The sequence below is a fragment of the Rhynchophorus ferrugineus genome, unplaced genomic scaffold (genome assembly GCF_030347505.1).
Source record: "Rhynchophorus ferrugineus isolate W39M unplaced genomic scaffold, kcgeb_rfMv2 rfM3, whole genome shotgun sequence".
Taxonomy (NCBI): Eukaryota; Metazoa; Arthropoda; class Insecta; order Coleoptera; family Curculionidae; genus Rhynchophorus; species Rhynchophorus ferrugineus.
Window position 1 is genome coordinate 56,177,265 of NW_027472582.1, and position 27,989 is coordinate 56,205,253.

General features: G+C 31.9%; 1 protein-coding gene across 14 annotated transcripts; it reads right to left on the bottom strand.

Moving 5' to 3' along the window:
* Positions 1–123: 123 nt before the first annotated feature.
* Positions 124–27,984, bottom strand: LOC143194223 (uncharacterized). 14 transcript variants are annotated; one of them, XM_076400836.1, is made up of 28 exons: positions 27,908–27,984; positions 25,887–26,161; positions 25,541–25,744; positions 23,517–23,777; positions 23,348–23,453; positions 23,102–23,286; positions 21,471–21,710; positions 20,644–20,929; positions 20,378–20,558; positions 20,195–20,307; positions 20,003–20,041; positions 16,697–16,741; positions 16,172–16,219; positions 15,977–16,015; positions 13,461–13,496; positions 13,252–13,308; positions 12,079–12,126; positions 9,733–9,780; positions 8,425–8,442; positions 8,003–8,247; positions 7,734–7,937; positions 5,508–5,708; positions 3,705–3,807; positions 3,496–3,650; positions 3,197–3,418; positions 2,913–3,135; positions 1,411–1,549; positions 124–323 (listed from the first exon to the last, which is right to left on the bottom strand). In XM_076400836.1, exons 2-28 carry the CDS (start codon positions 26,148–26,150, stop codon positions 263–265), a joined length of 3,771 nt encoding a protein of 1,256 aa, XP_076256951.1. In that variant the 5' UTR covers positions 26,151–26,161; positions 27,908–27,984; the 3' UTR covers positions 124–262. The 14 variants fall into 14 exon arrangements, with proteins under 14 accessions (XP_076256951.1, XP_076256950.1, XP_076256955.1 ...); XM_076400835.1 differs by having other exon boundaries at positions 27,837–27,973; XM_076400840.1 differs by lacking the exon at positions 20,003–20,041.
* Positions 27,985–27,989: the final 5 nt, after the last annotated feature.

Below are 27,989 nucleotides of genomic sequence, written 5' to 3' on the forward strand. Positions count from 1 at the left end.
TATGAGAAAAAGCTGTTCCCTTATCGTTTTATTATAACGCGTAGTATTTAAAATAATTTCAAATTTTATAATAACTTTAAAGTCTTTATAATAGGAAAATAAAAGAATACTAAAACTATCAACAACTTGTTAATAAAATATATTAACAAATTATTATAACATTACAATAATATATTTCATATAATTATAATTAAACAAATGTTTCCATTAAAATGCATTCAATATATAACCTGTAGTTTTTCACGGCTCGATCAACAATTCTTCACAGTTTTGCCATAACTAATGAGGTAATATCAGTAACAACTGAATATGTGAACTCCAGGCTACAAAACAAAAATAATCATTATTAAATAATGCATCCATTTAATTTCTATTTTCTTCCTTAATTCTGTTAGGTATGATGTTTAACTGTAAACGACCTTTGATTAACATTAGCTATTGTCAAACAAATTCAATATTTCCAACTAAGACTTGAAGTGAAAAATACTATACCACTAAAGAACGCGAAAGTTCAAAGCATTAACGTAGCCCATTAGAGTGAAAGAGTGCGTTTTTCACTGATTTCACAATATGTGATTATTTTGATATCTTGCAAACCTTCTAAAAATTTGCTCAGCTCCTTTCAGTGAGTCAAGTCATTGAAATTTTAGATCACTTCGATCTAGATGCCATCGAAAATATACCGAGAGTATGAGATAATGACTGATAACGTAATAAATGACAACGTAAGAGATAATAATATAATACAGATGTTGAAGAGTTGATCTGAATCCTCAAATTTATCTCTAGTAACTTTGGAAGCACGTAGACTAAGCTGAAAGTTATCTCTGAAAGATATTATAGAACACTAAAGGATGCCCGTCATTAAATTTCATCATTTAATTTAAATTGTCATTTTTAGCAATTCATACTTCTGTCCTTTGAACCCCAGGGAACTACAAGAATCTTCACGTAAACTGCACCAGAAATAATGAGTTCTGAAATTGACAAAAGGACAAGGAGCCCCATCTTACTCAATTCCACTTTTCTGCCTGTTCCTATTTACTATTTCCGAGTGATCTTTATCAAACATGGTTATAAGCATTTGAATTAAGTTATCTAAAAATGAGATTTTTTTCATAATCCATTCAATCATAATACCAATTTGACAGCAGCAGAATTATTTCTAACCTAAATCATGTACTGGTCTGTACTTTTTAGATCTAATAAATATAAACTTAAATTAAGAATTAATGTCTAACAACTTGCATTTTAACAAATTACAGGTACAATAAATAAATCAAGATAATTAAAAATATAGCTGGAATTACTATGTTACATATGTAACACCATTTATATTTAAACTGTATGAGAAAAAATTTCCGAAAATGTTATGAATGAAGAGAAAATGAATGAAGTAAAACGCATTACCTATTGGCTGAAATAATACTAGATGTTGATGACCGCTCTCTCATCTGCTTGAGTATCAACTCAAAAGCAGTGTGTAGTTCCCTTTGTGTATTTCTCCTCGGTTGGAGAGTAAATGCTGGATACTTTCCTGAATCTGTATCTGTAATTACATTATTATAATTATAAATATTAATGTTTAATATAATTTTACTTTTTATAGAATTATTAGATTAAAACTAAACAAAATTAATCAATACAATGTTTAACTAATTGTTAATTAATGAAAAACTCTTATGAAAATTATATAAGTGAGTTATCACCGACTCACGTTCAGTTTCCGACTGTATTATCTAGCTTTAATTTTGGATTGCTGGAAAAATAATTAAACTGATTGAAGGGGCTTAATAACAAGGACGAAAATCCGGCTCTTGTAAATGCCTACTTTGCCTTCTCTTTAACTTTTCTGTATGGCTCAACACTTGGACACTGTTACAGTCTTGTAAGCTTAAAATATTCCAAATCCGAAGAATCAAAAATGTTCCGAGACGATAATTTGAAAAACTTACTAGACGAAAACCCAGCTCCAATTCTAAAAAGGCATTTTTATTAGATGACGATTCAACTGTTTCCTGTACTGTTCTGTAAAAGGAGAAAAAATGCTACCACACAAACTGACTGGAAATATAATTTCGAAACAGTCAACATAGCGGTTTAATTTGTTTCTCAGATAAAAACAAATTTCTGTAGCGAATTGTGGCCAATGATGAAAAGGACACCTATTACAATAAATAGTCTTAGGTTAGTCCAAGAGAGCCATCCGCATCCACTCTAAAGCGGAATATTTATTTCCGTAAAGTATTGCTGTGCATCTGGTAGAATCAGCAAGATCGTATTACGGGCTGCTAAAACTTAATGAAACTGTTACTGCCGAGTGGCAAACGCAGTCCTCCCTCGAAAACTCCCTTGCGTAACAACGCTCGGCCACATGCTGCCAAACTTGTGACGGATGCCATGTTGCAGCTTGAATAGGAATTTCTGCCCACCCAGAGTACTCAGTAAAGATAGCATATTACCATTTGTCTAGATAGTTCAAAATAAACACCAAACTAGATCGACAACATCGTTCTTTTGAAACGGTATCGCCATGTTGCTATATAGATATCAAAAAGGTACAGATAATGTTGATCAATATATATTATGCCAATTTTCCTCAACAAATACCAACAACAAAAACAAAAGCGAGAAATTTATCAGAATACACGCAAGATTCTAGAGAATGATCCGGGTAGTGGAAAGTTGACAAGAGCGCGGTTACTCACTAACAATAGAGAAACTGAAAAAACTGGTGCTGTAAAAACAAGAGATAAAGTAACATCTTATATAATTATTCACATTCAAAAATGATATTAAGCTGAAATTGGATACAAGACAGTTTACAATAACAACTTCAATAACAAGGATTTTAAAGATATTATTACTTATTATCAGATTAGATTATTATAAATCTCTAAATGTATACTTACCATCAATTATCTTACTATCGTCTTTACAAGCAAGGTTTAGTCCCATTACCATTGATAGTTGATTATAAAATTCGTTGATCTGCTGATCACTATCCAAAAATTTATAAATTCTTTTAACAAAACCATTACTACTGGCGCAAAGTTTTTGATATATAAGTGAAGGCAAATAATCTCCTACTATTATGGCAAAAAGAGGTATTTTGGATGCGTTGATTTCATTAATCTAAATGTAAGTAAATTTACATTAAATTGTATATAATTGTAAATGGTCTTTGTATCATTACTTTATCAATTACTTCTTCCCCAACTGTCGTTGTAGATGGTTCCACAACCTTTATTAGTACAATTACAGGTTTGCTGTTTTTTTCCTTATTTTCACTCACTGATTTTATAGCCAAACTCAATGCCGATTGAACATCAGATTCACTGGTCTTGCCAATAACATCAGCCACATTCTCTGCCTTTTTGATATTTTCTTTTGTTGCTTTAAATGGTTGAGGCATAATCTTAGATTATAAAAAAGAATGTTAGAATAATTTCTTTTAAATCTTAATGCACATCTATCGTTAAGATCATTACTCACTTTATCATCGGTCAAAGCATTTACTGACTCTTGATAAGAAATTTTGGAAGCTTCCACATCCCATATTGAAGCTGTAGTACCAGACTGTACAATAATAAACTGATCATCTGATTCCAGCCTATTTAACAAATTCTTGAAAATATTTTGAACAGTTGCTAAAATACAAATATATCAATTATTTTTAATGTAATTATATATGTATATATTACCTAACGTAGATGTTGAATCTAAAACGAAAACCACAAGTTTATTAGTTGGAGGCACCTTCAGAGGTACAAAGGGAAAGGTAAAATAACCATCATCAATCAGCACCTGTTGGTAAAGGTAAAAATATTATATTAATATCAATATTATATTCAATTCATTAAATTCAAATATTTAATCAATATTTTTATACAGTAAGTATGTCAATAATTTTAATTAATATTTACGAAAAAAATATATTTATTAAATTAACTACTAGAGAGTCTGTCTCAAACGATATCAGATTTCTATACACTTTCCCATTTCTCATTCTTCACAAAATTATGTGAAGTCCTTTAGTCGATACACTTTTAATAGCATTTATAACTCGCCAACATCTCCTGATGGTGTCCCTTTAGGCTTTTTTAGTCTGGTGTCACTTGTTGCAGAGAAATGAGAAAAAGTACAGCGGTGCCAGGTCGAAACTGTATGCCACGCTGCTTTGTTCGAACATTATTATACCTTTATAATATTACATAAAACCGATCAAAAAATATTTGTTTTTCGTTGTAATCAAAATAATCAATCATAACTTAGAGATTATAGCAAGCACTTTACTTTCGTACAAATTTTCTTTATTAATTACACTGAATGGACGATGTTGCTTTGGCAACGATGCAATCATCCACTCATTTTCACACTTCAAACCATGCTGCATCGATCTAAACAAATAGTCATTAGACAGCACTATGTCTGTGCAGTACACTGCGTACTAGATGCGACAGAACGCTGAGTCATGTAAAAGAACGGAAGAAGCACTTTGAAACTGTTTAAATTTAAATATTGCTTATCGCCCCTAGGCATTTAGAAACAGCTGGTTTGACTGATAAGCTGTCTGAAATCCCTTGAGAATTTGAGGTAGGTTATCGTCCAATAAGTTTTTAAGTTAATGGCCTTTGAACTTTTTTCGTCCTCCAGGCCTCCAGGTTTATTTACATCACAATTGCAATTTTTAAATTGTTCAAACAAAAAACCGACAATTGGGATATGACGGAGCAGCTTTACGATAAGTTTCTAAAAGTGTTTAATGAACTTATATGACACTATATGATTTTTCCAAGTCAGACGTGGAGCAAATGCATTTCCAGATATTTAACGCTGTCTGCTTGCGGAAGTTCATGATTATTCAATTTTACTGAGGGACATGTTCTTCTGCAAAGGGTTAATGTCATATGGGTAGATTTTGTCTCATTTGCTTTGATACGCCACGTATTCAACCACAATTCGACTTTGTTAAGATGAAGTTGGATGTTTTTTGTGGCTGATATTGGATCTTCGTGTAATGATAAAACCGCTGTATCGTCAGCATATGTTGCAACAGTAGTGTTTCGTGAGATCGGATCGTCCAATAAGTTTTTAAGTTAATGGCCTTTGAACTTTTTTCGTCCTCCAGTCCTCCAGGTTTATTTACATCACAATTGCAATTTTTAAATTGTTTAAACAAAAAACCAACAATTGGGATATGACGGAGCAGTTTTACGATAAGTTTCTAAAAGTGTTTAATGAACTTCGGTAGCAGATTCCTTCAATTCAAACAACAAAGTAACGAATGTCCAAAGTTCAATTTTGAGACATATTTATCACACTGAATAACCCAATAGTACTAAAAATAAAACTGAAAAAAAAAGGAATTTTATGTATATAAAAGTCACAACAACTGAATTTAATAGTTAACTTGTTTAACAAATATATTGATAATTAAAATTTTCACCAATAGATACCGATGAACAAAATTTATACGAGCACCAAAAAAATATTTAAGCATATACCTCGCCATTAAAAGGATCAGGTTCAAATTCAAATGATACTCCAAACTTAGTTCCATTAGAACTTCCTTCCAGCACCTTCTGCTTTAATATATTTGGGTCAATAGAGAACTCTACCGTTGTCTCATTGATTCGTTTCTCTTTAGTTTCATATTCAAACATTGCTTTCGCCGATTTCACGGGACGCAGTCCATTTATAGATACCTAAAATTATGAAGAAAATAATTGAAGAATGTTATTTTAAGCATCTAAAAATTATTTTTTTATTAATCTCTTGGAAAGTCAACAATCTGCCCGTGGGCAATAAGTATTATTGTTTGATTTTATTTACATGTAGATGATCACTTCAGTAAATGATCTGCTGTACAATTTATAATCTAAATCTTATTCTGGATACTATTCTAACTTATTTTAAAGTCTATCCTAACTTATTCTAATGACTATTCTAACTTATTCAAGAAGTTATTAAATTTCACTCTATGTGTCTATTAACCAGTTCGTATGGTAGTTTGCGTTTGAGCCTACGCACTTCACTGTCATCGCGCACATTTAACTGTTTGGCGAGTACATTAAGATGCACTAATAGCCTTTCCGAGTACTTCGCACTAGCACTTTGAATCACACTCGTTATGGGTTCTATGTGGATATCGCGTTGAATCATGTTGGGCACGTAATATGGGGCATCGACGATGGCTCACAACACTTTATTCTGGAACCTCTGGAGGATATCTATGTCAGATTTGCTAGTAGTACCCCACAGTTCAATACCATAGGTCCAAATGGGCCTAAGTATTGACTTATACAGCAAAACATCATTATGTAATGATAATTTTGATTTACGCCCTATCAGCCAATAATATTTGATTTAGTTTAAGCCCAAGCCGTTTTGACACTATGTGTTTTTTCAAGTCAGACGTGGAGCAAATGCATTCCTAGATATTTAACGGTGTCTGCTTGCGGAAGTTCATGATTATTCAATTTTACTGAGGGACATGTTCTTCTGCAAAGGGTGAATGTCATATGGCTAGATTTTGTCTCATTTGCTTTGATACGCCACGTATTCAACCACAATTCGACTTTGATAAGATGAAGTTGGATGTTTTTTGTGGCTGATATTGGATCTTCGTGTAATGATAAAACCGCTGTATCGTCAGCATATGTTGCAACAGTAGTGTTTCGTGAGATCGATAGGTCAGCTGTATACATAAGATATAACAATAGGCCGAGAACACTGCCCTGCGAAACACCCGAATATATGGGCTGTAGGTCAGTGTATTCGTCACCCTGTTTGACAATAAAATGTCTGTCTGAGAGAAACGATTTCAGCAATTGAAAGTGCTTTTGATTTTAAAAAACCCCATAAGAAAAAGTCTGGTGCTGTTAAATCGGGAGATCTGGCTGGCCATGATAAATCGCCACTTCGTGAAATTAGTCTTCGTAGAAAAACGTCATTCAATAATTGAATTGTTGAACTAGCTGTGTGTGCTGTGGCCCCATCTTGCTGGAACCACATGTCCTCTAGTCCTTGCTCTTCAATTTCAGGCACAAGAAAATTTCGAATCATGTCTTGGTACCCTTCAGCAGTAACAGTAACTGCAACACCTTGGTAATTTGCAAAAAAATAGAGACCAATGATGTTTCCAGCATGAGTGGATACAATGATATTTCATGAATTAATTGAGGATTCTGTGTTCCCCAAAACTGATTGTTTATTGACGTAGCCACTGAGAGAAAATGGGCTTCATCGCTCATTATCAATTTAGACGAAAAATCTTCAATTTCACCAGGCAGCCTTCAGACACTATTTCTGCTCGTTGTTGTGATCGTATATTTATCCATAATAAAACTTGGACGTCTACACAACACAATGGTTAAAACGAAACTGATCTAAACGTCACATAACGAAGATGGCGCGCAATCAAAATAGTAGCGGGACCACCCTATATATCCGCTTGGCGCGACCTGGGGCAATAAGAGGCGCAATATTTAATTACACTTTTATATCTCTTTATGATATTCTTCTGAATATGTTGCGATGGATATCACATAATCTGAAATGGTCATCATTTTTACGACTCCAAAACTATTCTCCATAGTAATGGCTAACAGAAAACCATGAATTTAGCGAACATTTTCGAATAACGTGCTCCTATATATTTAATGTTTATCACAACCAACTTAGCTGATAAACAGAAATTAATCTGGTAGTTATGAATCAAATATACTTACGTTGGCACTAACTGTGTCACCTAACAGTTGAGGTAAAACTGTAAATTCAACTAGATATTTACCATCAATCTTAGGGATCATTCTCTCATACACCACCTGAACAAGTACTTCACTAGATGGAGGAATAGTGATGGTCAATATATATTCATTCTCTATTTGATCTTTTAAATGTATAAAACTTGCTTCTTTTAAACCTGTTATAGACTGAAAAATACGGTAAAAATCATTCAATGTCCTGAAAATAATAAATAATTAATTATGTTACTTACATGCTTCAATGCACTTAACGCAGCATCTTTCGCTTGTACATAAGCTTGATATTTCTTATTAGCCACTTCAAGAAACCCTTTAGAGACAAAAGCACCTTGTGGTAATATTAAAGGCAAATTAGATACAGCTGAACGGGTTGTATTCTTATTAGTCGCTATAATTCTAACAATAGTAGTTTCATAACGATTCAAAACAGTTGGTTCGATAGAGAAGTCAATTATTTTTATCTCCAGTTTGGGCTCCTCTGGGAGTAGAAATAGAAAAAGTTATTTTACATTTTGTATAACTTTCTCTTGTATAAAGGTCTCAAATTAAATCTTACAAATATGAATAAATATTACATATTTATTGATAAACACAATATTTGATCGAACAAGATGATTTGTAATGTTTAAGATATATAAGAAATCAAGAAACTTACCTTCTGGAACTAGAGAATCTGAAATTAATAAAATATAATTACACAAAAAAACTATAAGAACTCTTATATCTTTAAAAATACTATAAACTAGGCTTCTAAGACTATTAATATAAAAAATACACAATACAGTTAACGCGATATGAAAAAAAAAGTAATTGAAAAATGTGACGCTAATAAAGTTAAACGTATTTTGCGTTTTTCAATATAATCTTATTGCAACAGATAATGAATCTATGCATAAATTCCCTATCATAACCAACATCTTCATCTTCAAAATGTTCCACATTATGAAGAGATAATAGCCAATCGCAACAGGTCAATTGTCTCCGGCCTACCATAGTAAAACACATTTTTTGGCAAAATTTTTTTTTATCCAACTTAATTCCCTTCAAGGATGATTATAGCGACTCTCCAACTTTTCGATGCCATTTTTGTTTGCCTTTGCTTCAAATTAGGCCTCAGTTTCATCGATCACCTCTTCATTTGATGAAAATTTCTTCGCAGCGAGCATTCTTTTGAGATCTGAGAACAGGAAATAGTCACTGGGGGTCACATCTGAAGAATACGATGGATGAGGAAACCCAATTCATGGATTTTTGCCATCGGTTTCACTGACTTGTGACAAGGTGCATTTCTTTTCTTTAAGTGCGGCCATCTTTCGGCGATTTCGTCATTCAAACGATTCAATAACGCTATGTAATAGTAGCTGTTGATGGTCCTTCCTTTTTCAAGGTTGTCAATTAAAATTATTCCATGCGCATCCCAAAATACAGACGCCATAACCTTGCCAGCCGACTGTTGCGTTTTTGAAAAAACAGCTTTTGGTTGTTCATGTCAAAAATCGTGTATATTTGTGTCATGCAACTGATGACGTAAATTACTTTATAATTATTCAGACAGCACAGAAATATGTATCATATATGGGCGTTAGAAAATATACAAAGAGATACCGGGAGGATAATAAGTACACTAATAAAATTACATGAACACTTTTTGAGAGATTGACAGCAAACAACGAGAGATTTATAAAAACTAAAATAACTTCAAAAAAGACAAAGGCAGTAATGCCAAACAATGACCATGAAAATATAAGATATTTATTGATTGACCGTAACTGGTACATCCTTAAATAGAACAACCCGATTAAGTTATTTTCAATATCAAAATTCCTGACCTGGACATTCAATCTGATTGTAGAACGTGGACAATTTCTAACCAACAAACGCGACTCCGATTCGGAAGCCAATAGTTTAGATTAAAATTAATTTAAAAGCTAATGATAAATGATGGTTGAGTGAAATAAATTACCTGCGCTGACTGCGGCAGACTCAAAGGACTGGTCTTCAGGCGCTCCATCTAATTTAATTAAAAAAAAACAATAAATTAGTAATAAAAACTAACATAGTAATATACAAAATCAATTAATTACATAATATTATACGATAGTTACAACACAAAACATCATTAAAGATTCCAACATCAGAGAATTTATATCATCAGAGAAGTTTAAATAAAGAGAACCTCATTAAGTAACTAAATACGTCATTTAATTACATAGTTCTTGCGAGAAAACTTCAGTACATTACAAATTATTCGATAGATATATTGGATTCGAGAGCGCGAACTATACCATGGTTAGGTAGTATTTAACTAGACGTTATATAACAGCATATCTTCCAATAATGTTCACAACTTTCATCGATCTCCTCGACAGCGCTTCATATAGGTTTTTAATATAGTATTGATTTTCCATTCATCTTGGATAGCTCTTTTTAACCTTCTTCAAAAAAGATGAAGTTCTATGTTCGACTATATATTTTTTTTAATGTATGTTGTCTCCGTCAATTGGAGAAATCGCAGATTTCTACATATTTTCAAAATTCTTTTTTTATTCGAAAAAGTGCACTTCCGAACTGGTCCCTCGGAACCAAGTCAAGAAGGATCTGTTGGGGGGAAGGGGGATCGATTCATTTCAAAAGCATATACAAAGTTTTCACATATTTTTTTATCTAAAATAATCAGATATTTGTGTATAATGTTATTGCACAGCTAATGTGACGGAAAATCGGAAGTCGTTCAGTACAAAAGCCATTGTTTGCTTTTTAAGCACAAACCGTATCATATGAGAAGAAAAGAAGAAATATTTTAAGTAACTGCTTCTACGGTGTAACAGTTAGAGCGTTCAGCTCACACGCAGAGGTCCCCGATTCCCGGCGGGCACAACTCTTTGTTGTTTTAGTTTGATTAGAATATTTCTCAAATCTCTTAGGCTAGGTAGCGTATCCCGGATTCTGAAGCGTTTCTTATTTTCAATTATTTTTTCTCATACGGGCCGCACCTTTACTTGGCCTACCCATTGTAATACTTAATGAAATAACTGCCTAATTTATTGAATAAATATCTACCACTAAGAAGAGAAAAATACCACAAAAATACACATACAAAAATACAACTGACCATACAAAAATAATATAATTTTGTGACATATACAAAAAATTAAATTACGAACAAAATAAATCTAATTTGTTGCTCGCACCGACTTCAAAGTGATCAGTTGGTAGTAGTTAAAATAATATTGTAAATAGATAAATAACTTTAGGTAGGTATTAACCTAAATTGTGGGTATATAGTAGAATATAAAATATGTGTAGTAGATAGGTTAAAGGTTTTGTTTATTTTTATTTAGTTATTACAATTATGATGGACAAATTTTATTTTAAAAGGTTTTTTGTGGTAAGTTTGATTATTTTTTAACTTTTAGTGAGTATATATTAATATATTAAGTTTAGGTAGGTATTAACCTAAATTGTGTGTATATAGTAGAATATAAAATACAAGTAGTAAATAGGTTAAATAAAGGTTTTGTTTATTTTTATTTAGTTATTACGATTATTATGGACGAATTTTATTTTAAAAGGTTTTTTTATGTTAAAACTCTAAGTTTGAATTTATATTCTAACCACACAGGAAAATCTTATGTATAGGTTTGGAAAAGTGTATAGAGAAATTGAAGAAGATAAAGGCACGGATAAATTAGCATAAATGATATGTGAAATATAGTAGATGCTGAGACTTAACAGTTTTAGATGGATGAACTGGACACAATGGTATGTTCAATAAAGTCGAGCATTTAGCCTCCCCACGATGTTAATTCGAGAGAAAACATCGAGAGTGTTCTGATATTTACAAACAATAAAAGAATCTCAACGAAAACAAACGTTTAATTATTCAACGGAACACGGATAAGCAGTGTCCTTATCGGTTAATCACTCAAGCGTTACAGAGTTCCTGTCTTGAAGAATCTGTAATCTATAATGATTACGAAACGTCGACTCGTTTCAGAAAATAAGCGCGATTCCAATTTGGAAACCAATAACTTAGATATGATCCATCACGTAAGTATAAAACTAAACTAAGCTCTTTTTCAAAAATTATTGCTGAAACGATGAAATATATTGCCTGTGCTAGGCCCAAAGACTTGACTTTGAGACACTCCACCTAATGTAGTCAAAACAATAAATTAGAATAAAAACTAACATAGTAGTATAAAAATTATTTTAAAAGTAATATAATTCAAATGCGAGGTTTCCAGAACTAAACTAAACCGTTTTTAATTTAAAAGCAGTTGACAAAATGATAGAGGAAATATATTACCTGTGTTGACTGGAGCACATCCAAAGAGATTACCCTGAGGCACTGCACCTAATGTAGTAAAAACAATAAATTAAGAATAAAAACAAGTAACATAGTAACAAAGCATTAATATAATTTAGATGAAAGGTTCGAAAAGAAAATTAATAAATTTCGGAAAAAATACAAATAAATAATGTACTACATTGACTACTGACATTGACAAATTTTATTTTTAAAGGTTTTTTTTATGTTAAAAATCTAAGTTTGATTGTTTTTTTACTTTTAATTAGTTCCTTATTTATTTTTAGAAGTCGGTTCAATATTTTTGTTAAAAATATTTTATTAGTTGTTCAACATTGGTAGATTGTTTACCATTCGAGTTCACATCACATCCTAGCTCACCAGAAAAATAAATAATTAGATCAGAACATAATATATAAATTTTAGCAAAAGTATATTATAAATTAATATAAAGTTTGAAATAACTGTAATATTATGTTCTATAACATAACTGTTATATCAAAGGAATGGATGTTTATTACCGTCAACAAGCTAATTTCCCATCTGTAAGATATGAAAGGAGGTGGATGGCCCTAAGTGCATAACATGGACGCATCCAATAAAACCATACTTAAATATATATAAACAACTACGTCCACCGCATGAAATAATGTTAAAAATTAGTTTTCTATTATTCAGGAATATCTTCAAAATTCAAAAGTATCTCCGATCATACAACAACATTCACAATAAATTGCTTTGTAACATCTATTCAAGTGAAGTTAGATAAAAGAATGTTTAATTAATTAAGAAAATATGTTCCGATCAAAAGAACCGATCTATTCGTCGTGCAACTTCTATTGATCATATTCAATATAATTCTGCCTCAATTTCAACTGTTTAGCTATTTCTGTTATATAATATGGAGGATTCAGAATCATTCTCAATATATTATATTGCGGCGCTTGCAACTTTTTTATCTTCGGTTTGAGGGAACAAGACCATATTTATGAACCATGTAGAAAAATGGGACGCATAAGTGCCCGATAAACAAGAATTATAGTATGAATGAATGAAAGTAGGAACTATGAATGCATTAAATTTCTCTCTGGAGCAGCCTGTATCAACCAATTACAGACAACAACCGATAACACATAATAACTGGACTGTAACTTGAAAGGTCAAATAAATTACCTGCTTTGGTTCGAAACGACGGGTAAGCACCGAACGTATTTGTTAATGATAACGAATCTGTAATTTAACATAAACACAAATTAACATAACGAAGTAATTGACAAAGTATTATAATTTAAGTATAAATACAAGTCTTATGAAGCAAAAAATTAATTTTAAAAGGAGAATAAAGATAGACAATGATTTACCTCTAGAAATAAATAAATTACCTGTTTGGACTGATCGAGCTCTAGCAAACCCAAATCCTGAAAAATTAAACTGACTCTTTAAATTGAATTATAACTATAAGCATAAGAATAAGAATTTTTCACATATAAACAATCACCAAAATAAACATTTAAAAGGCATTATTGATTACGTCGACATCAATGATATGATATTTGACATAATTTTCATACCATCTGGTACAAAATGGTACGTACAAGTGCCTGATACACAAACATTTTAGAGTGTTTCAACACAATTAACAATTATGAACGCATTAATCTTCTCGCTAGAACACCCTGTGTCAACTAATTAAAAGAATAATCCATAATAAATAATAACCTAACTGCAACTTGATTGCTTTTAATATATATTTTATATAGAACAATGATAATTACATATAGAACTAAACAAATTAACTGTTTAGAAGGGTTGAGCTCTAGCGAACCCGAATCCTGAAAAATGAAACTGGTTTTTTAAACAACATATAAAAAGCGACCAAAATAAATATTTAAAGGGCTTTATTGATTATCTAAACATCAATCGTCAATATTCATAATTTGACATAATTGTCAAAATATGTCAGAAAATAATCATAATGGTGATAAACAAAATATAAAAACAAACGGACTTAACAAATGACTGTGCGCTCAGAATATAAATATTTTGGAGATGATACTCAAAGAAACGAGAGGTATGGGCAGATGGCGCTGTAAATTATGTAAAAAACAGGTGTTACATAAATAAATAAAGTTTTAAAGACAGAAATTTTGTTTTTAATCCTAATAGGTAAAATATAAATATTTAGGAGTAAGGAATATGTGATGCCGATAGGTGTGGGGACCAACTAGAAAAGGTTTTAGTGGATTCACACCAATTCATAAAGGCAAATACATATATGCTGAAAACAGCCAAGAACAAACTAAATAAGTGAGGTTAAAAGTGAAAAATGAAGAGCTATTAGTGTAATTAAAATCTATGAATACAAAAAGAATCTTTTATTAAGAAATAGTTTATTAATAATCTAAATAAAGACTTAACTGTTCAATATGTTTGATTATCAAATAATTGTGTAGACTTATATGTAATAAATATTTTTAAAGTTAAATTCTAACTCTTTAGAAGTAGAATAGTTATCTCAAACGATTCTATATGTATAATGTAATAGTTTTTAGCAATTTAAAGGTATTTTTTGTACCTAGTGTTTATATTTATAATGCCAATTAGATTAGGTATTAGGTGTATTTAAATTGAGTGGCGAATGGGGTGCTAAATGTGTTTTATATATTTATTAAAGTTCGTTCCCAACACGTAGAAAAAGAAGAATAACTAGTAAAGGGCGTTGTAGTTTGTCTCCAGCAGTTATTCAAAAGTTATAAAAGGGCAATTTAAATAAAGTTTCTCTCTTGTTTCGAAACCGTCAGTGCTGTTATTAATTCTGTCCCATCCGGAATAGGGTAATACATAACAGTTATATCAATGTAAATGGCCTACGCAATAATTTTTAATAAATGTCCTGTAAATGTTATTAGTAAATCTAATCCACACTACGTCACTGCCAGTGAGTGTTATTTTTTTATCCGTGTTTTAGCTCCAAAATGTCGTGACAGTTTGAGCCGTTATAAAACATATGTTCACCCCTCAAGTGTAAGAAGTTCATGACAAAATAAGGCATTATAACATCATTATGCCTAATTTTATATGTATAATTCGCCATAGAACTACTGAAACACTTTCATATTATAAAGGAACTTACATTTATTTTAAAACACAACATATAATGCAAACCAAATATTGACTTTTTATAAATCTATTACACACAAATTATAGCCGATCACACTCAAAACCAACATATAAACAAGTTAATCAATTTTATAGAAAGCACCAAGCAGCTAAACATGCTAAACTATTAGCTTCCATATTGGTGTTATGTTTATTTTCTAAAAAGGACCGCAGAAAAGATCGCATTGGAAGAGTACTATAATATAACAAATCAAGAAAAAGAACATCAAATTTATATTCTAACCACACAGGGAAATCTTATGTATAGGTTTGGAAAAGTGTATAGAGAAATTGAAGAAAAGGCACGGACAAAATAGCATAAATGATATGTAAAATATAGTAGATGCTCAGACTTAACAGTTTTAGATGAATGAACTGGACACAATGGTCTGTTCAATAAAGCCGAGCATTTAGCCTTCCCACGATGTTAATTCGAGAGAAAACATCGAGAGTGTTCTGAGATTTACAAAAAATAAAAGAATCTCAACGAAAACAAACGTTTAATTATTCAACGGAACACGGATAAGCAGTGTCCTTATCGGTTAATCACTCAAGCGTTACAGAGTTCCTGTCTTGAAGAATCTGTAATCTATAATGATTACGAAACGTCGACTCGTTTCAGAAAATAAGCGCGATTCCAATTTGGAAGCCAATAATTTAGATATGATCCATCACGTATAAAACTAAACTAAGCTCTTTTTAATTCGAAACTTATTGCTGAAACGATGAAATATATTACCTGTGCCAGGCCCAAAGACTTGACCTTGAGACACTCCACCTAATGTAGTAAAAACAATAAATTAGAATAAAAACTAACATAGTAGTATAAAAATTATTTTAAAAGTAATATAATTCAAATGCAAGGTTTCCAGAACTAAACTAAACCGGTTTTAATTTAAAAGCAGTTGATAAAATGATAGAGGAAATATATTACCTGTGTTGACTGGAGCACATCCAAAGAGATTAGCTTGGGGCACTGCACCTAATGTAAAAATAATAAATTAAGAATAAAAACTAGTAACATAGAAGAAAGTATTAATATAATTTAGATTAAGGTTCCGAAAAGAAAATTAATATATAAAAATTATATATAAATTTATATATATATATATAAATATTTATATATATATATATATATATATATATATATATATATATATATATATATATATATAAGTGCAGTGTATTAAGAGCTGCGGAAAACAAATAAACTATCACTGCAGATGTCTTCCAACCTTAGTTGGACAAATTCAATGCTGTATTATTTTAAAAAAGACCAGCAGTACCGAGTAACAGATGCAACGTAATCTTCCTTTGCAAAATTTGTGAAAGAAGAGTGTTATATTGTTATAGCTCAAGTGGGAAATGTTGCCGCATCTATCGTACTCACAAGACAACCTTCTAAATACCACTTGTTCCAATAGAAGCGAACATTTAAACACATATACCAAATACTTACTAAATTGTCTTACTGCTTGATGGCCAATCGGTACTCTGGGAGAAGCTGTAATAATTTTAGAATATTAGCACAATATTAACAATATATTTCTAAAGGGGACGCCCATTAATTATGTGATGCGTTTTTAACGATTTTTCGAAACACCCCCCGTTTAGCTCGACCTTCTCTCGCTTCCTCTAATCTCATGTCACACTTTTTATAGACGCAAACAAAGCAGGTTGAAACCTGTCTGTACTACGTTATTACTCAACTCATATACCACAACATTCGAGTTGCGCGTGTGGCTGAGAGGTGATGCTTAAACAATAGAAGGGCTACTGTGCTGTTTTAGAGCGCTCAGATTAACCACGATAAATATTATTGTGTCATATTTTGGAAGAAACATGTTTTATTTTAATTTAACCCACAATACCCATCGGTTTTCTCACAATTTTGTAATCCTTCCGATAAAACAACCAATGCACGTCATAGATGACGTCGAATATACTGTCAAATATATCTTGTAAAAATATAAAATTCGTTTTCTCCGAGTGGATTCTTCCTTCTCATTTTACCTTAGTTAAAAAGAAAAAGAATACGGTATGATGCGTCGGAACACGTAACAGAAACAGTCTATAAAATTCTATTTGTGTTGGTACTGCTCGATCTTGTTGTCAAATGCTGTTGATGATATTTGCTCAAATCTGCCCCCTCTTCGTTAATCAATAGACGCCCCCTGATACATTAAAATAAATTTTGTGTAGTATTAAAGTATTTGGAAGTTACGTTAAGTACACAATTTATATAGTCTATTAAAAAGTAATTTTGTACATACGTCATCTAAATTTGTGACGTCAAAATGTCGCAATATTGCCGCATCAACTCTGAGTTTTAGTTCAGTTTGGCTTTAAAATACAACAAAATTCTAATCTAAATAAAATAATTGAACAAAAATGTTATCAAATATGATTTATTTTAACATTATAGTACCTCTAAAATTATCTAAAAACTACAGTTTACACCTCTTATTGTTACGAATCACTTATGATTCGGGACGGGACGGAATTAATAACACCACTTATGGCCTTTGGAACAAAAAAGAAACTTTTTTTTCTTTTACCAAATTGACCAGCTAGAACCAATTGGTCTTTGGCTAATGTCGCTTCGGGTTCGGGATATGATTATTTTGCGGGTGTTGGAGACCCTGGCTTACGAGTGGGGCTGTCGTAGTTTGTTTACTACCGGGATTTGTGGATGGGTAGGGATTTTATCAAGGTGTTCTAAGGTTCCTATGGAGAACCTCACACTGAGCATGTTAATGAAATTTTTCACAAATGGGATGCCTGATTCGAGGTGTGTATTGACGATTCTCATAAACCATGGTGCTTTGAGTAACGCACGGACTTTTTGGATTGGAACACTTGTAGTAGTTCAAGTTCTCTCTCCGGGACATACCTGTACCACACCTGTACTGCGGTGGGACAGACCGGATGGACTAGCATTTTATACAGCGTCGCTTTCTGTAGGATTGGAAGTGTGCTTTTTCTGCAGAGTAGTGTAAATAGTAGGCTGTACACGCCATTTCGTTTGCAAATGGCATTCTGTATTTAGGCTGACCATTGGAATCTGCGGTCGAACTGGAGACCGAAGTATGAAACCTTCTGGAGCCATGCGATAGGGACTTTATCGATTTGCAGGCTATATACGCGGAACTCCTTCTTGCGGTGGAACAGAATAGCCTGAGTTTTGCTCGGGTTTATATGTAGCCGCCAGAATTTGTACCACGCTTGGTTCAGCTTTACTTGGAGTCTCTTACGGATAGCGCCGGGACAGTAACCGGTTGTAAAGAAAGCGATATCATCTGCATAAAATGCTGTGTGGGAAAGTTTGTAGAGCGGGAAATCGGCCATATAAAGGTTGAATAGGGCTGGGGCTAGTGGAACACCTTGCGGGACTCCTGCGGAAATCTGTTTCACCGATCCTCACCTGAAAGGGCCTACTGTCCAAGTATGAATCTATCAGGGATATTAGGTCATTCGGTAGACCTAGTTGTTTCGCTTTAAATATTAGACCATGGTGCCATACTTGATCGAAAGCTTTGGAGACATCTAAAAATATGGCACCAGTTTTTCGACCTTTTATCAGTGCCTGGTGGATTATTGCTACATTCATTCAGAGGTCATTTGGGGCAGTGGGGTTGCCTAGATTTTGAAGAAATTATTCCCATTTATTCTCATTCCAGGCTCTAACCCTGTCTCTGGCTTCTCTGATTGCACGCTGTGCCGTGCGTTTATCCTCGGGATCCAGAGTGTCGCGAACTCTTCTCGCTAATCGGTTCTCGTGCCTGATTAGTTCTTTTATTTCGCTAGGGAGGTTAAATTGAAAAAGTTCAAGGCTACTTGTTTTAGCAGCTCTGTCTGCGACTGACTGAATATCTAGAGTGAGTTTCGAGACTGCTTTTTCTAGATCTTCTGAAGAATTTATACTTGGGATAGGTCCTGTCAGCTGAAGCTCGAGTTGAAACAAACTCCAGTTTTCTTGGGTTTAGGGGCAACGGAACTCAGGAGAAAGTCGCTGATGGTGAAGAGGATTGGCCTGTAATCGCAATCGAAGTAAGAAACTTTATTTAGAACCCTGGTATTTTATACAGATTCGATACAAGTTACAGCGCCCTCTACTAACTCTTCTTCCTCTGTTCTACACTGGCTCTTGTATCGACACAAGTCATATATTTAACACTTATCACTATTACTTTCAAGAATTTTGCAAACGTCTGAGAACAGGATTTTGACAGGCTTATTCGTTTACACGTTCGAACTAATCAGACAGCATTGTGTCTCTTTTAAACTGAAATAAAGTGAGAATGAAAATATTATCTGATTTTAAAACGAATTTACAAAATGCGGCAGGCACTACATTAAACATCTTGATGACGTATGTACAAAATATCGTTGAACATACTAACATATTCACGTGTTGCAACGAAAAGCTTATATTTTTGTTGTTTGTAACATATTTTTATCGATATCAAATTATGTGGCAATAAATACAATATATGAGGAAATTGGCGTTTATGTTTTAGAAGGGCTGATTTCAATACAGTTAATAGGATTAACTGTCGTTAATCCGAGAATTAATCACATCACTCATTCATCATCAACAATGAATATCAATGCAGGATTATAAATCCTTTTTAAACAGGCAAATAGCAGAAAATCAATATTAATGATTATTTTAAGTTAATTAAGTTATTATATTAATATTAAATATTACATCACTCATGCAACGTCAATAATAAAAATCATAATAAGGTTAATCATACCTTACCTAGTCTCTTCTTTATCAGCTTCTTTTTTACCCTAAGATCTATAAATAAATAAAATATTGCAATAGCACAAATCTGCTTTATATTGAACTGTTTATGTAGGAATAAATAGAACCAACAATCCTATCATAGATATAAAATCTTCGGTACTAATGCATACTAAGAAATATGGAATGAAAAATAAATATATTTACCTAAATGATCTACACTTTTTGAGGCATCTTCAGTATCAACAGCTGAAGAAGAATCTGGTTTCACTACTACCAAGGAGCTTACATCAGTGACAAAAGAATACTTCAATGCTAATCTAAAAAAAAACATTAGATATTATCACATATTGATGTTTGATGAACAAATAATGAAAGCTCTAAACTTACTCCAAAGCTCTTTCTTTGAGTCCCTTATCATCATTAGTTTTATCATCCTGGAGGAGTTTCTTTATTGTTAAATAAGCCCATAGACGTTCTAAACTATTTGACACATTAAGTAAATTTGGTTTGAATTTCAAACTTCCTACACGCCCACAACCAATTACATCTGGTGCTTGAAAACCTTTGACTACAAATCAGTGTGTTAAATAAAAATAGAAAAACTTTGAATCATTATGTGGTTGAGCAAAATCTATGTACTGAATATAACTAACTTGCAATTCCGCTAATGTAGAATTCACTTCCATGAAATAACACAGGAAAGATCGTCGTAGTTACACTTTCTACATTATTAACATATTTAAAGTTAACATTTGCCAACAATGGCGAAGAAATTCCTTTGTAGAACTCTTCTAATTGAAGGGAAGCGTCAGAGGCTTCATAAATATGCTTACTAAACGCATAATTTTTCAAGGAGAGTTTCTGCAAAAAGTCTCTATCGGCACCATCTCCAAACGAAAGACTAAATATAGGCACTTTTCTTTTATTAAAGCTTGTTGTCTGAAATAAAAAATTGCTCGTTCATTGATTCAATATAATTATAAATATCGCCAAATCTCGGATGGTTTTACTCAATTTGAATCACCTGTTCCCACGTTATAGTATATCACAAATACAAAAGCGATAAAGGTCAGAACTTTCAAAATTATCTGTTTGTTTAAGAAACAGCTTCAAATATAGTATGAGTTAAGATTTTATAAAATACCATAACAATAATTATATTTTAATATATTTAAATATGTATTTTAATTTAATGTAATATTTAAAAGTGAAAAGTATGAAGTATTATGAAATACTCAAGAAACAACTCTTGACAAGATGCAAAAATTAACAGCACATTTTATTAGCTGGTCTATTTTAAATTGAAATAAAAAACCCTCTCCAATGATAAAGGTCTCAAAAACTGCAGCAACAGCTGTCCCAATAACACACGACAAGTCAATTGGTGCCAGCAAATCATAAACACTTTTTTTAAATAAAATGTGCTAATAAGAAAATGAAAAGCAGATATTCAACTGAATATTTTATGTTCGTTACAAACCTTTGATAAAATAGCGGTTGTATTTGTTATTCCAGCAGTCGGTTCTCCATCGGTTAAAAATATAACGATAGGCTGTAATGTATCATCTGCTTCCGTTCTATTAATAATTTCCAATCCTACTTCCAATGAACCATGAATGTCGGTTCCCCCTGATGCTTCCAATTTAGTAATGACTCTATGCGCATTGTCAATCATTTCAGGTGTAGCTTTAAATGATAGAGGGGCAGTTTTATTTACTTCCTGAAAATATTTTGTGATTAGATTAATTCAAAACTTAATACTCGTTTAAGTACATATTGTGTATTTACAACTATATAAGTTATAAATTACGAAATTTCCAATGATGATTTGGAAGCAACAGAATAGAAAAATTAACAGTTAAGAAGAAAAAGCTGTTACGGATACTCCAACTATGATTAAATATAAGCGTGTGGCGCACTGTATTTTTGTTTAAATATAAGAATTATAAGACAGAAACTAAAATAAGTGATTAATGCCATAGAGAAATAGAGATTTAACTTTCTAGAAAATTTTGGGGAAATGTTTCGCGACGTCCAACATCTAGATGTCGCTACTTTTAACTTATTACTTATTTTAATCGCTACGTAATAAGTTGCGACGGGATTTGATCAGCTCACTTCGTTTCTATGGTACGTTTATTGTTTATTTATTTTGAGAGCCATTTTCAGTATGGCTGACATAAGGAATAGTGCGTTTAGAGATTAAATAATAATTTAATTAAGTAATTAGTTCATTAGTATTTATAAGTTGGTGGTACAAAAAATAAAGTGAATTATCGATCTAGAAAATGTTGTGTACCCGGATTGCACAGATAGTAAAGAAATGCAGAATCGTTTTCGTTCGAAGAAGTATTTTAATTTTAGAAATTAATCCCCTTCCGAAAGAAGCTATACAAAACGGCTGTATACTTTTTTTCTTGGATCAATAGTTCCAGCTCCAATAAAATAATAGCTCTCATTGCAAATCTATCAACAGAGGATTAACCGATATTCAATACACGAAGAATTTTGGTGTAAAATTTATTGCCCAAGTAAGAACAAATTTGTTAAAATGTCATCAATTTAATAACTACCTTGAGGGGTTCATTTCATTAAAAAAAGGTGTAATTATCCAAATAAATATAATTGGCTTATGGCTACTTAAGATAGTTTTTTTAGATCTAGCTCATGGATTCGGGAATATACATCCTCGGCTAGTATGTTTTAGAGAAATCATTTGAAGCGCTCAACATAAGTTAATTTTTTTGGAAATTGTTAAGAAGATGAACAAGAGGGCTCTTTATATAATTTTCATTCTATACTAACGGGGGACGACTATAACTTAAATTCCAGATATTCCTACATTGGCTTAATGATATAATGAATAAACGAGTCAAAGCATTATCTTATGCTCCAGAATTTTTTTTTATTATACTATCAGTAGATCTCTTTATTTTAAACTCTTTTATCCCGCGATATTGCCACGTCGATAATATAACATATTTTTGTCAAATATCTTTAAAAAACCATTGAATATATTACAATTTTGAATTTTTCCTGTTAGAAACACTATATTAAATGTTTTCAATATAAACGAGTATATCTATATAAAAAAATAATAGTCTACATTACCTCAGGCTTTTGCGAATCCACGCTATAATAATATGACTCACAGGACTTTTGGTAAGTTACTTCTACCAAGGCAATATCCCACACAGAAACAGTAGCATTAAACTCTACAATGCTGAAACTATCTTCTGGTTTAAGCTCATTTAAAATCTTATCCATAGCTTGCTTCAGTTGTTCAATTTTTCTACCTGATTTTAAATGATAAATATATACAATACTCGCTCAATTATATATAATAAGTTTACTTACCATGCATACTTCCACTAACATCGAGCACAAATATAACTTGTTTATTTAATAGAGGTAATTCTGGCGCAAAAAAGTGTACAAAATAACCACTCTCATCTATAAGAACCTAAAATTAAATTATGTTTATTTAAAAAATGTTTATCATATTGCCAATAGAAAGCACATTTACCTCACCGCCCTGGGGATCCCTTATCACATCATATTGAACGACAAACTGACCACTAAGACCATTGGTTTTTCCTTGTAAATATTTCATTAGAGACTTTTGCTTTTCTACACTTGGTTTGAATTTTACTGTAGCATCAGTTTCAGATGCCATCTGAACATTTGCCTCTGGATCAAGATTGGAATTATCTTGTATCGCTTCGTTGCCAGATCGCAAGCAAGGAACTTTTACAAATTTAATCGGTCGTGCTTCCTTAATGTTAACCTATAAGCGTTCCAAATTAGCAACATTTTCGATTTTCTACAAATGTTAGTGTATATGTTTACATTACATATGTATATGTATACATTTTAGTGTATATTTTTATTTTAGTGTGTTTAAGTGCATAGTAAATTATGCTGCCGAGAAAAGAGCACATTAACGTCGCGTTTAACGCTGACGACGCTACTTTCTTCACGGCCGCCAGGTTCGAAGTTACAATTCATGAACGTTTACAAAAGCAGATGCGGTCAAATGGTTCAAATTCTGGGGGTTGCAAATCAACCCCCCGAAAACCCAAGCCATCATTTTCCATAAGAAGCGTTACGCACTGCGCGTCTCGCAACTTAAGATCAACACCGCAACAATTCCATGGCTGGATAACGTCGCGAATCTAGGCCTTCATTTCGACCGACGGTTCGGTTGGCATTCCCAAATCCAGAAAGCAATCCAGAAATAATCGAGGATAGCAAACTTGCTATATCTTATCTTATCTTGCCCTTCTAGCAGACTTCCCATCTCCATCAAATGCTTATTTTACAAGATGTTAATTCGGTCCGTACTCCTCTACGGATCTAATTCTTCATTCAATACGGGTCTACTTCAAGTTTGTTACACCCAACCAGGTGAAGCGATTTCAATTTTTCCAAAATAAGCTCCTCAGGAGAATCTTAAACGCTCCTTGGTTTGTCAGAAATAATCAAATTCATAGGGAAACTGACACTGCAAAATCAAGCACTTTATATCTCCATCATTTCACGAGCAACAACTCAGCTCAAGTTCTTCTGAAAACGCGCTTGTTCGAGAGCTAGTCAATATGCTGGGAGCTTAGCACCGCGTCACCGCTAATCTCCCCCCTTTTCCTTCTTTGAATCGCCGGGTGCTCGTGCCCAATAACGACTGTTCGATCAGCGGGTGCCATATCCCCAAATTTAATGCAGTAGCAGTAACGATCCACAGGGGTCAATTGTGAGCCGGTTTCGGTGTAGTGTAAGCCCAAAACCCACGTAACCCGGACCAACTTGTCACTCCAAATCTCCGCGACCGGGTATGTGTCATGCATTCCACGGCTTGGTTTTAGGGCAGACCAAAAAAAACGAAAGACACAATAAGCAAAACAAAATAAATTTAGTCAATGATACCATTTACCCCGATATATATATATATATATATACATATATATCCTCAGGCCACCTTCGTGCCAAAACTGTCCTGACTTTGTAGCCGATCCACATTGTTATCAGGTGTGGGGGTTTCTTATATCTTACTGCAACTAAATGTTCGATTCTCTCATTGGTAACCATCGAGTTTTTACAAAAAAATATCGATATATCGAGCAAAAAAAAATATCGATAAAAATATAAGATATATCAGGCAACAAATATCGATATATCGATATTTTTTCAGCATTTCTAGCTTATGGACCGTATACATCGCCTATGCAAGTAACCGTAAGGACCACAATAAAATAAAGAGTAGTTTTCGGCCCTTAAATTTAATGGATGTCTGGAACAGGAATGTTTATATTTGGACGATATCACTTTTAATAATCAATAAAAATGTTTAGGAAACAGATTATTTTTTAAATTAATCCACTAACAAACTCTTTTTGCGTCAAGTTAGAAAATAATAATAATAATAGTCAATAAAAATAATATTTAGTTTATAATACATTCAACTAGGATGATCATAAATAATATAAACAAATCGTTTCTAAAATTGATTATTGCACTAAAATAAATGAAAAATACATAGAATTCCAAGCTCACCTCTACTTGAAAATCCTCAACAAATTGACCGGGATTCATATTTAATATTATTTCATACTTATTGTCTTTTCTGGCAAGTAATTCTTCATATTTCAAATAAAAAGCAGCTTTACTACGGGGTTCAATATTTATTGAGACGGTAAAACGATTTGAATCTCTAGTGCTAGTAGCTACGTGTGCTGTACCGCGACCTTTTGAAACCTCCTACAAAAACACATAATCATATATTTATGTGTACGAAAATCCCTCATTAACTTATCCTAAAACTGCATTACTATATTAGAAGTTTTAACAAAACATATCTCTACTAAATACATGTTATATTTTTATAACTAAAATTAAATACCATATCATAAGTTTTCTTAGCTTCTTCCTTCTCTTGTACTTTTGAAACATATTTTTTCCCATCAATCTCCAACGTAAACCCAGAAATAAAAGCCTGATCTGGAGTTACAATAGAAAATGTAACTTCTTGTGCTTTGTCTTTGTCATTTTCCACTTTGCTAACGATCAGTGTTTTCGCATAACGATTCTCAACGTTAGTTTCAATGCGCGTTGAAAGAAGCTTAGGTGGTGCTTCAATAACTACCCAGTCATCATCACCATCCATTTTTATAGATACTAAGAAAAACATCTAAATTAGTAAATTGTGTAACAGGTAACGCGTTAAAGAACTTTATAAATGTAACAATATTTTTAGATAAAAACCTCCAATAACATAATGCTCTCAACAATTTCAACACACAACTGGAAATGTAAAAAAGATCCGATGCTGTATAAAAAAGATGACGTGGTCGTCATGGGCTTCAATTCCTGATTTATTTTATGGAAGTTCTACTATGAAAAATTTTAATTCAATCATTCACATTTTTGAAATTACTAAACTACCTTTTTCAATTCTTAAAAGTTACCATAATAAAAATTCAAAAACCCTTCGCTAAGTATGTATTTAATACAAAGATGTATAATATTTTTAGGCAAAAATTCATGTTATTCTAATTAATATAATCATGCTTTAGGCATTTTATCAATTTTGACAAACAATACCTACAGGAAATGTTTTAAGAAATAATTTTCCGACCTAACTAGCTGTGAAATTTTATGAGTCAAGTACAAATTTGAACCCAAGGTCAACTATTTTCGATTATTTTGATTATCTCACATTATAGACATTTGAAAAAAATATTACATTGAATATTTTTCTAAAATTAGTAGCAACACCTTAAAATAGATTTTCAATAACAAAAAGAAATTTGGGGAAAACCAAGCGACTAAGCATCAAAATAGTTACAATGTGTAAAGTAGTAGTTAAAATACTATTCAGTTTTAGTATTATATTCTGGTAGAACAATTATTAATTAACAAACCGTCAATAAACGAGCCGTCTAACACCAGATAGAAAACAGATAATGAAATAACAGATCGAAGGCAATTAAATTATTAGATAAGATAAAATTACTTATTTTAAATTATATATCTAATTAAATGAGTTAATGTCATCACTTGAAGCCGATCAGAAATATATTTCTTAGAATCGACAAGATCATTTAACAAAATAAATGTATAATTATTAGTGATACGAAAATAAGTTTCAATGTTAATTTTTAAAATATCTTACATTTTATATGCTTAGTACAATCTTAATTTATTACTAATGTTCTGTTGAACTTGTATCAATAGTCAAGCAAAACTAATGTGGGATAAAAACATCATACAACATACGTATTACAATGTTTCACAACATCTATAGTATGCCATTATTAAATTCATGAATAACAAATAAATATTTGGATAGTGTTCAAAAATAAATATTTAAAACACGATACAATAAGTATGCTAACATAAAAAAAAGAAAAGTACAAAACGTTACAGATTCGTTCGCTCAGTAAAGTACTTGTGGAAATAAATCAAGATATTTTAGAAAAATGTGATATTATTAAACAAAATGATTAAAAAAACTTTAAATATGTTATTGCTGTAGTTCACTTCTACAGATAGTACTGAAATAAATAGAATTGAATAGAAAAATGTAGTTACGAATAATAAAAATAAATGGAAGCAAAAAATGATATGAAAATTATGTTGAGAAATATGAAATAAAAACAAATAATTTTTTAACAATTGTATTGGAACAGGACAGAAATTTTATGAAACTGTTGTACAAATGATCATTTTTATAAAACGATACTGTTTTTAGAAATTGAGAAGAATGTTTTTGTATTATATTAATATATTAAACTACAATTACTTAATTAAAAATTAAATTAAATTATATATACATAATAAGAAAACTCACCGTTTACTTTTTAATGAAATAAAACTTTCAGAATGAATATTCTAATTCAATTGTTTGAAATATCGGCTTACCCCACAGAAGCAGCAAAATACAGAAAACAACTGCTTGTGATCAAAACAACATGGAATATATAGAGTAAATATTTTTTGATAT

Bases quoted from the DNA above. Each gene is read 5' to 3' on its own strand.
- LOC143194223 (XM_076400836.1), bottom strand. From the start codon at position 26,150: ATGGATGGTGATGATGACTGGGTAGTTATTGAAGCACCACCTAAGCTT. The intron at 16,220-16,696 runs GTAAGTATTTGG...TTTTTACATTAG, and splicing joins TCAAGCAGTAAGACAATTTA to GTGCAGTGCCCCAAGCTAAT. The intron at 13,497-15,976 runs GTAATATATTTC...TTAATTTTTCAG, and splicing joins AGTCTTTGGGCCTGGCACAG to GATTTGGGTTTGCTAGAGCT.